Source organism: Peromyscus maniculatus, chromosome 4 (genome assembly GCF_049852395.1).
Source record: "Peromyscus maniculatus bairdii isolate BWxNUB_F1_BW_parent chromosome 4, HU_Pman_BW_mat_3.1, whole genome shotgun sequence".
NCBI classification, from domain to species: Eukaryota; Metazoa; Chordata; class Mammalia; order Rodentia; family Cricetidae; genus Peromyscus; species Peromyscus maniculatus.
Window position 1 is genome coordinate 138055183 of NC_134855.1, and position 10655 is coordinate 138065837.

At 44.8% G+C, this 10655-nt stretch overlaps 1 protein-coding gene and 1 long non-coding RNA gene across 17 annotated transcripts in view; one reads left to right on the forward strand and one right to left on the reverse strand.

The window, feature by feature from the left end:
• The window catches only part of Ralgapb (Ral GTPase activating protein non-catalytic subunit beta), a 91236-nt gene extending 82564 nt beyond the window's left edge, over positions 1-8672 (forward strand). For all 16 annotated transcript variants that reach the window (XM_076571094.1, XM_076571092.1, XM_076571086.1 and 13 more), the window contains 4 exons: positions 1387-1495; positions 2140-2218; positions 3863-4011; positions 4675-8672. In XM_076571094.1, the coding sequence (XP_076427209.1) occupies positions 1387-1495; positions 2140-2218; positions 3863-4011; positions 4675-4868 (531 nt within the window). In that variant the 3' untranslated portion in view covers positions 4869-8672. The remainder of the gene's footprint in view (positions 1-1386; positions 1496-2139; positions 2219-3862; positions 4012-4674) is intronic.
• LOC121828919 (uncharacterized) lies at positions 4388-10652 on the reverse strand. Its single transcript, XR_013050927.1, has 4 exons — positions 10512-10652; positions 7759-7892; positions 7292-7610; positions 4388-5053 (listed from the first exon to the last, which is right to left on the reverse strand). It is a non-coding gene; the product is annotated as an uncharacterized LOC121828919 (long non-coding RNA).
• Positions 10653-10655: the final 3 nt, after the last annotated feature.

The window sequence follows — 10655 nt, forward strand, 5'->3', positions numbered from 1 at the left end:
CCGTGGCTGATATGTAGAACTGAATTGTATTGTAAAATAAAATAAATAAAATTTAAAAAAAAAATAGACCAGATATTATAACTGTAAAAAAAAAAAAAAAGTTCGTAGGATAAATGTCTACATCAGAAATTTTGGGAGATCATAAATTAGTAACAAAGATACATCTGAAGGCATTGGGAAAGCAAAAACAAATAACAAAAAGCCAGTTGAGTGGCAGAAAAGACAAATGTTGAGCGTGAGCTTGCCGAAAAGTCTAGTGAACTCTTGTCTTTTGCAGACAATATAAGGAAAATCAGGTATAGATTGCTACTGAAACATTTCATCTGGGAACTAGGAATAACTTCCTGATGTTGGTTTTAGAGACTAAGATCCCCAGACAAAGTAGTGTTATTTGTTTTTGGTTGTTTGTTTTCTGAGACAAGGTTTCTCTATATAACAGTGGTGGCTGTCCTGGAACTCGCTGCGTAGACCAGGCTGGCCTCAAACTCACAGAGATCCATCGGTCTCTGCCTCCTGAGTGCTGGGATTAAAAGCATGTACCATCACCACCTGGCAGTACTGGTATTTTTTTTACCTGGGAAGCATACAGCTTTCTGGCCACAGAAAGATTCAATCCTTTTTTTAAACCTTTGTTAAAATATAACATGCGCCAGACGGATGATGTGCAGAGGCAGGCGGATCTCTGTGAGTTTGAGGCCAGCCTGGTCTACAGAGAGAGATCTAGGACAGGCACCAAAACTACACAGAGAAACCCTGTCTTGAAAAACCAAAAAAAAAAAAAACCAAAAAAAAAAAAACCAACCAAACTAAAAAAACATGCAAATTTTATTGCTATTCATGCAAATTGTAATTGTTTAGTATTCCTTTGATACTTAAAAGTTGTATCACATTATTTACTTGGAATGTGTGTATCCCAACTGCACATGTGTGCAAATATGCCATTGTGCATGTGTAGACATCAGAGAACAACTGACTTCTAGAACTTGGGTCATTAGGCTTGGTGGCAAGTGCCTCTCCCTGGCTCCTCTCATGCTGTTAAACTTCATTTCCCTTTCTAGGTCAAGCTCCTAAGTAGAGATAATGAAGAGCTTTTTTTGGCAAATTTATTTCACACTTTCTTCCCAAGTGGCTTTGGTGACATAGACATGTCACTAGTTATCTTGATAAGTGTTTGACCAGGTAGTTTTAAAAAAAATTCTTGGCTGGGCGGTGGTGGCGCACTCCTTTAATCCCAGCACTCAGGAGGCAGAGGTAGGCGGGTCTCTGTGAGTTCGAGGCCAGCCTGGTCTACAGAGCGAGATCCAGGAAAGGCGCAAAGCTACACAGAGAAACCTTGTCTCGAAAAACCAAAAGAAAAAAATTCTTTCTCCTCTCCTCTTCATATAGCTCAGTCCCAGTTCCAGAATGAAGAAGCTGCCTCAGGGTCGTCCTGTGCCTCCCCTTGGACCTGAGACAAGAGTGTCTGTAGTCTGGGTGGAACGCTATGATGATATAGGTACTGTATAAGGAAAGAGTGTTTCTCTAAGAATGATTAAGATGACAGTGACTTGCCAAGTGTCTGAAAAGGGTGGATACAGAGACTTGCAGTTCATAAACCTGGCTTTGTATTCCAGCCTCTACCCATTTTCAAGAAACCTGTTAACTGGGCATGGTGGCCATGTTTTCTAGTTTTGATAGAGTAATAGATACAAAGCTGTTAGCTGTTTCTTTGGTCTCCTAGCAGTGTTCCCAGTCTTCCGGGCCACCTTTTCCATGTGCACACGTGGTCTCATTTTTATGTAATTGCTTCCTTTGTCCTTAAAAGTTCTGCATGGAAAGTTTCTTAGGGTTTTTTGTATATGTGACTTAAGAACATCAGAAATGCATGCTTGGCCTAGAACCCTGTCCAGCTCAGAGTTTATAGGAAAGTGTCACAGCTGCTTCTAACCACACAGCCACAGATCATATTCTCTGAAAGCCCTCGGCTTTAGGTGAACTCAGCCAAAACCTATTGTGAAGGACAATTGCTTTTATGTGGGGAGTCATTAGGATTCTACACTGTGGTGTAGCACAGATGGTACTTGTTGCTGTCTGTGAAGAGGTTAGGAAATGAATTTGGGAAAATCAGGTGGTGGTAACTATAATGTTCTTTTCTTCTAGAAAACTTTCCCCTCTCAGATCTGATGACAGAGATCAGCACTGGTGTGGAAACTACTGCAAATAGTAGCACTTCTCTGAGGTATGGCCTCTTATTTGCTTGAGTTCATCAGCATGTGTTTTTATCGGTTGGTTACAGCTTAATAAAGAATAAAGACTTATAATCAAACAGTGGTAAAGGCAGAAAGCTAGGAGCTGGCAAGGTGGCTCAGTGGTTAAGAACACTTGTTCTTGCAGAACAAGTTTTTGTTCTCAGCCCCCATATGGTGCCTTACAACTACCTGTGACTCCAGTTCCAGGGGGTCCACCTCCCTCATCTGACCTCTGAGGGCACCAGGCACACATGTGCACATACATGCAGGCAAAATACTCATACAAATAAAAATAAACAAATTAAAATTTGTAAATAAAGAGTCAAAGGGCTGGCAAGATGGCATACTTGTGGCCCTGTTTTCCATGTTTGAACATTTGATAGACTAGTGAATACAGCTGTTAGCTATTCCATTTATCTCCCAGTCAGTCCTCAGTCTTCCCAGGAGCTCTGGAAAGGGGAAAAGCCAGCATATGAGATGCTTAGAAAAAAACAAAATTAGAAATTTACCTTATTGAAATACAGTTGTTATAAAAAAGTTCTACATATTTGGCAAATTTAATCTGTTAAATTTGGAGGTATATTATACACATAAAACCATCACCACAGTATATTCTATAAACATACATATCACCTCCCAAAGTCTTCTATCACCCATGTATCTATCATTTATTATTATTGTTGTTGTTGTTAGTTATTTGCTCTGCTTTCTTAGATTTTTTTTTTTTTTTTTTTTTTTTTGGTTTTTCGAGACAGGGTTTCTCTGTGTAGCTTTGCGCCTTTCCTGGAACTCACTTGGTAGCCCAGGCTGGCCTCGAACTCACAGAGATCCGCCTGGCTCTGCCTCCCGAGTGCTGGGATTAAAGGCGTGCGCCACCACCGCCCGGCCTGCTTTCTTAGATTTTTAATACAAGACTGTATTACAGACTTACTCAGTACAGTGGACACTTGATTTCTAGGACTTAACTTATTCTGCATAACTGGCATTTTGTATTCCTCCAATAAAAACCTTCCTGTTTCCATCCATACTCTAACTTTATGTTCTTCAGAGGAATGCTATTATGTAGAATTTATCTTTTTATGCCTGACTTAATTCTCTTAGCATACTGTTTTCCAGATTTATCCCAACCCCTATCTTGTTAAAAAAAATTTATATATATACATACATATATATGTGTATATATATGTGTGTGTATATTATATATATATATGTGTGTGTATACACACACACACACATATATAATATAATTCCCACATTGGGCTTTCGATGTTCCTGCTTGTACTCTGGGCTCTGCCTTGACGCTGTAACAGTCATGCTTCTACTTCTGCAACAATAGACTGAGCGAAGGTCATGTATTTGGCAGCCACATGTTTAGCCCTCTACAGTATACTTGCTTGGTCTTTCTAGGCCACATCCTTAGAAGTGGTCTTCTAAGAATTTTTTTTCAGACTGTTTCTTACTTAAAAAGCCTAATCCTGGGGATAAGTGCTTACAGCCAGTGGTTCCAGGCCGAGGCAGCACAGGTTCCAGGAAGAGGACTCTGGGCAGATTCTGCTCCCCAGGCCCTGGTATGTGTTGTTAGACCTCATAGGAAAGATTCTTGTGACTGAACTAAAAAGACTTTCTTTCCTAAGATCTACAACTCTTGAAAAAGAAGTCCCAGTAATCTTCATCCACCCTTTAAACACTGGATTGTTCCGGATAAAAATCCAAGGAGCCACTGGAAAATTTAACATGGTCATCCCCCTTGTTGATGGGATGATAGTCAGTCGGCGAGCACTAGGTAAGGGCTCTGTGTGCCGAAAGGCTGTGGTCCTGGCTTTCTTTTTTTCCCTCACCTTTACATTTTAGTTGATTCTTATTCTTTGACAATCTCATACCTGTATTTTCACGTCACAGTGCCTTGCCGCATTCCCCTTTGTTCTGCTGAGACTCTGCCAACCTTTCATGTCTGTGTGACTCACTGAATTGAGATAGGGCTCCCTGTATGGGTGGGGCTGGGATGGGAGGTTATTGTAGCATAGAATGACAGCGGTTATACCACTGACTGCCTTCTTTAACAATTTCATAAACCACAAATAAGTAAGGAAACGGTCTTAATAGTCACTGCATGTAGAAAACGCTGCTGCCCATAGAAGAAGGGAGGGGGAGGGGTGGTATTGTCATTGTTGAAGCTTTAATCTGGTGATACCAGTGGGCCTTCACTGAGTGAACTAACTGAAGAGAAAATGGCTGTTCTGGCACAGAGGGCAAGGGGCTGTGGACGAGCAGGTTTGACTCTGGCCCTGTGCTGATGTCTCTCAGCAGTTTCGTCTCAGTGCCCTGTTTGTCTTTGAGGTGGGAATCATGGGATTGCAGTGAAAGAGGGTTGCGGGATTCCGAAAATGGGTTCCCTGACACCGCTCGCCTGTGAGCTCACTGACAGGCGTTCTTATCTGTTTTCAAGGCTTTCTGGTGCGGCAGACTGTAATCAACATTTGTAGAAGAAAGAGACTGGAGAGTGATTCCTACAGTCCACCACATGTCCGTCGGAAACAGAAAATCACTGACATTGTCAACAAGTACCGGAATAAGCAGTTGGAGCCAGAGTTTTATACTGCCCTTTTCCAGGAGGTCGGACTGAAAAACTGCAGTTCTTAGAGCACAGTTTGTCCAGGGCAGTGGACTGCAGTATGGGCTCTGACATCAAAGCAAGACATTTGTGAAAAATAAAGGAATCACTCCCAAGAACTCACTGTTGAATCACCAGAAGAAGCACGATGTGAAGCCACTGGCTGGAGGAGTGCCAGCTTCCTGATGAATGGACCTCACACGTCACACTCCTGCTGAAAATGACAACAAGCATTTTAGCCATAAACTTTCTTTTAAAGTGACAGTTTTAGTAAAATACAAGCCTTTTGAGGATAAAGGCTTTTATGCATCAGTTACATACGTGCATTGGTAGTGTCAACAGGCTTACAAGTTAGGAGCTGAAGATAGTTTATACCTCGCTTTTTAGGAGGGTGTATTCAAATTAAAATCAGTCTCAGAATCTTCTAGAACTTTTTAAGGCTCAGTTGACACCATGAAGGAAAGAGGCTGCAGCTTTGTCCTCACATTTTGATCCATTTGTCTCCTGTCACACTGACAGGGTAAAACATAAATGAGTTTTGCTCAGATAAGTCTGACATTAAAATATTTCCTATTTTCTCTCCATATTTAAGCAAGTTGTCCCTCTCATTGCCGTGGAGGTCTGTCACATGGCTTCAGCTTCTTAGCAGTCAGATGGAAATGGAGGCACAGCTGTGTTCTCTCTTGGCCTAGTGGTCATGTTTGGGGTTAAAACTGAGCGAGCAGTGGTGCCTCCTTTCTCCATTACTGTTCAGTTTGATGGCATGATGATATGTTAGACATGGGTCCTCCATTGAATACCAAGAAATGTGAGTTCACAACAGGGGCTGGAAAGGAGTTGGCTTCATCCATCATTTATTTCAGGACCAAGCAGCAAGCTGCAGTAATTGAGGGAGGGTTCTGTTCATGGTTCAGGAACAAGTGTCCCACCGCCAATCACTCGGCTCTTTTAGAGAGCACCTGGTTCACAGTCCACAGAACCAGTGTCATTTCCTTAGGTGGCGGCTGCTGTTACCCTTCCTGGCCTTAGCCAGCTGAAGGTACAAGTCCCTGCCAGGACTCTGGAATATTTCTGTCACCTGACTACGTCTCTTCTGTCAAGGACAAAGCATAGGAGGTGGCCAGAACCAAATTGTTTTAGAAGGACTCCTGTTACAGTGCTCAGTATATACCTACTTTTATGTTCTTACTCCTTCAGTAAGATTATTTGTCTTAGAAAACAAGTGACATTTGTAGTCCAAAGAAGAAGAATCCTAGTTGAAGAGGGGTGCTCCCAGTGGCCCTCTGTTGTCATTACAGTCTGGGTCAGGGCTCCTCGGTGTGGGTTGAGCGAGGTTCTGTTCTTTTCCTAGGCTATTGGGGCAGTGTTGGACCTGCCCTGTGCAGGTCCTCCATTCTAGAAGTGTGTGTTCTGCCGTCTCGGAGCAAGAACCATGCGTGGAGCAGCCTGTAGTCTGGTTTGCCGCCACCCCCTTTTTTCTCAGCTCAGGTACAGACACCCCTTGTCATGCTTGTCCCTCATGTCACCCTCTAACTCCTGCTGTGAGCCCAGTTTCTACTCTTTGGTTTGTTTGTTTGTTTGTTTTGTTTTTTTGAGACAGGGTTTCTCTGTGTAGCTTTGCGCCTTTCCTGGATCTCGCTCTGTAGACCAGGCTGGCCTTGAACTCACAGAGATCCACCTGCCTCTGCCTCCCAAGTGCTGGGATTAAAGGTGTACGCCGCCACCACCCAGGTTGGTTTGTTTTTTAAGTCAGGCAATAATCTAAGGTTTCTAGGTGATAACATGGGGTGAGGAATGGTAAAAATTAGTAGTGAGTTTTGCCCTAAAAATATTTTAGTAATTCAGAAGAGGTGAAATTGAACAACTTTTAAGATGCTTCCAGATTGACACTTCATGGGGAAAGTGGGTTCTTGTTCTGTCCAAGGTGAACAAAGAATCTATACATACACATGCAATTTAAAACATTCCAGAGGCTACAAATAACTGATATAAAGTTGTACTTCCTTCTTGTGATTCTTCTGAAAAATTTTTACTTTGGATATTGTTTAAATGATACTAGAACGATAATGTATGGGATATGTGTGTTGGAGGGAGCTTACTGGTCCTTCCCCTTCTGTTGGCTCTAATTTCTAACTCTTTGTAATTCTGATGACTTTGCTAAGAGAAAAACCATGGCAGATGCAGTTTGAAATCTGGAGTACATGGTATTTCCCCAAGGAAGGAGGGCTACATACCCCTAAGGCAGAGAAGTCCTAGTGTGCACAGCCATCAGAACTTGGGATGCACCCCCTCACTGGCCCCCTCTGTTCCACACACCATCTGCCCACCAAAGGAGTGTGGTAAGAGCCTTGGGCCTCAGAGTATGGTTTGGAATGCTGCTCACTGAGTTCACCCTCCTGCCTGTGCTCAGATCACTTTGAACAGAATCTTGTCAGAGGAATGTAGTTCGTACCTACAATAGTCTTAGTCATTCACTTGGTACATTTGCCGCCTCGGTTCAGACACTTGGGGAAACACTGGAACCAGTCTGGACTGTGGCTTAAGCTGTTCAGTTGCTCTACTTGGATGCCCAGGCAATCTCAAAGAGAAAACATTTCTTAAGGTTGTTTAGGCTGGTGGCCCCTCCTGTTCACTTCTGAAGCTGGCTGGGTTGGGAAGGGGGTTGCTCCTTTGACTGGGAGCACAGGAAACGGGACTCGTAGCCTCTTTGAACCTGGCAGCCACCTTCCTCATTTGTCTAGAGTTTCCTCTTAAGACCTGGACTTTGGCCCCTAGAAAAGAATAATTACAGTAGTAGGGCAGCCCCTCCCCCAGCTACAGATGCGTGTGCCATGCACATGTATACATGAGCATCTCCCTCTTCCAGCTTCCTGATTTTAGGGTAACTCCATCTCTGGTCTTACCTATAAAAATACTTACACTTTGGCTGGCCCTGTTGGTGTCTGGCTTACAGGTAGTAGGACAGCATGGAAGAACAGCTTCCTGTCTGAGCTAGGGAAGAATCAGGTTCTGCAGACTGACCTCTACAGTGATGAGTTTTCCAGGGTGTATTCCTGTTGAAAAGTGGAGCACCACACACACACACACACAGCATCAGCCTTGGGCACAGCTGGGTAGACAGTGACAGCTGTCTTGGAGGTCATTTGACACTCTCCTGGCAACAGTTGTCCCTTATTATTTAAAGCCTGTTCAGGCCGGACCTTCTGTGTTAACAGTGACCATTGGCATCCACTGGTCTGTTCCCAGCACTCCCTAACATCCCCTCTTCCTGAGGGCCCACCTGGACAGTGGAGTCACTGGTCTTGCTGCTGGCAGAGCCATGCACTGTGTGGGGTTTTCTCAGAATAGCCACCCTCGTTCTTCAGACAGGTTTGTTAGTGATGAGGGAAAATGTGTAATTTGGGATTCCACAGTGCCTTGCATACAGTAGGCGCCCAATACCTATTTGTTGAAGCAAATCAAGTTCTTTGTCCCCACAGTGACCAAGGCATCTTCCTCTGAAGGGCTTTGCAGCTGTGGCTAAAAATTAAGTATCATTATTTGCTCGAAACCATATTTACAATTTGTATGAATTTCGGTATATTGCCAAGATGGGATCTTTTTCCTATTGTATTTTCTGTAAATATTTCTGCCACTGATCTGTAAAGTAAAGGAGATGTAAATATGAAAGAAAGTGTGCCTGTGTCCCTCGCTGCCTGTGTCGAATCTGCGTCAGCCTGGGAAGAAGGTGCAGAGCTGTTCGTATTTATGCCTGTCCTCCGTCCACAAGAAACCCACGGGATACTGAATGTAATACATGCAGTCAATTAAATTTTAAGGAGCTTCTTATCTAATAGCTTGGTGTGTCCTTTTGGTTACAGGCCACGGGGCTGGCTCCTGCATGGTCACTGTTAAGTGACTCTCAAGGAGGGTCTGCTCAGTTTTAACTAATCTAAATCTAGGTTTTCACTCTGGCTTTTTAGTTGTCCTGAAATACTCAAAATTAGGCTAATTTTAAGAGAAAAGGACATGCCCTTCTAATGCTGGCAGGATCTGTGTAGCATTAAGATACAAAGGGTGGAAGTTGGGAGTGAGTGAATCCTGGGGTAAGTAGGGACATTTCCAGAGGGGGAAGGCACAGAGGTCATCCATGCCCTCACTGCCCTTTGCAGAGGTTGGCTGCAGAGAATCTTACAGGAAGGATGTTGGGGCCATGAATCTGGGTCTCAGGTGATGGCCTGTGAAATCTTGGAAACATAAGTGAGAGCTGTTAGAATGCCTGCCTCCACCCAGAGCCACCCCTGCAGCGAGGCACACCAACCCCACAAAGCTGCTCTCTTGCTGGATCTGAACTGCCTGGGACCCAGAGCCACCTCCCCACTTCTTACCCAGCTCTACCTGCCAGTCACAGGACCTCCAGCTTGGCCTGTTGGCAGAAGCTGACTTCAGTGGCCCCATTTTGGTGTCTGAAAGTTTCATAACTAGCCAAAAATATAAGCGTTCAAGTTTTCCCACCTGTGTAGCTCAGCTCTCTGACCCAGCACTAGAAATCCCAGTCCTGACTGCCCCTGTTTTGGCCTCTGTCCCTGCATTGTCCACGCCTGCATCCTGCTCTTGGGTGCATGTTTAATACTGTTTGCCCAGACCCCTTCTGTGGGTCCACTCAGCCTGGCCTGGTTCCCCTTCTCCATAGACTGGTGTCTTCCTCCATGACTCACCCTCTAACCCAGTTTTGATGCATCAGCTTTCCAGTCTAGAATGATCCTGACTTCAACCTGTGCTCTTCAGCTGTGAAATGCTGTGTTCTCCCAAGTCAAGCCTGCCTTCCCTCAGACCTGACACCCTCGGGCGCAGCCTCAGTGAATGAGGGTGAGCTTAGGAACTGGCATGTTTACCTCCCGGCCCCATTCATCTTTTGAAGATTGTGCACAGACTTCCCCCGACCCCCAGTGTCTACTTCCTGCCACAAGTATTAGTAAATACAGGCCAGGTGAGAGGAGGATTGATACAAGTTGTCTTGCCCACTGAGATAAGGGGGCAAGCTTTTAGAAATCCCTTGCTAAAACTCCTAAAAGGGTAAGTGAGAGAAGCCTCAAAATGAATTATTGTTAAAAGTTCTAAGCAGCCGCTCAGTGAGTGACCCGACAGATTTAGCCTACAATGTTCTAACAAAGTTTGATCCCATCTGTTGGTGTATGGGGGGCAGGTGCACCCAAGACATTTTCCTCATCAATTTTGAGACCGGGTCTCTTGCTGAATGGAGCTTGCTGTTTCAGCTATCCTGGCTGGCCAGCTTGGCTCTAGGGTTCCCTGCCTCTGCTGGGATTACAGGCAGGCTAACAAGCCCACCTAACTTGATGTGGATTCTGGAGCTCCCAACTCTGGGCCTCATACTTGAGGGACAGGTGTGTTACCCCTCCCCCATCTCCTATTTTAAACTTGGGAGACTCCCCATAAAAGCCAGACTTTGGGCTGTTGTGGGGGTGGGCAATGTGGCAATGCTGGACCTGCCTTTCCTGTACAGCAACTGTTGCTGGAACTACCCAGCCTCTTACCTTCCAGCACTGGGCTCTCTCCATTCCCCGGGTCCCCTGCCCACAAGCGTGGCAGTGGATGTGTGGATGTGCTACTGGAAGGCAGGACCCAGGGACGTGGCTGGTTCCTGGCCACATTAACCATGGGTAGGCAAGTACCTTACATTGGCTGACATTTGTCCTGACTGTTTCTCGACTTTAGAATTCCTCAGTTCCCTTTCATAAGAGCAGAGGGTCACATGAGCCCAGTGACTGCTGGGCCCGCAGCCCTGGCCACCCTTCTCAGAAACCAGTGTGTCTCCT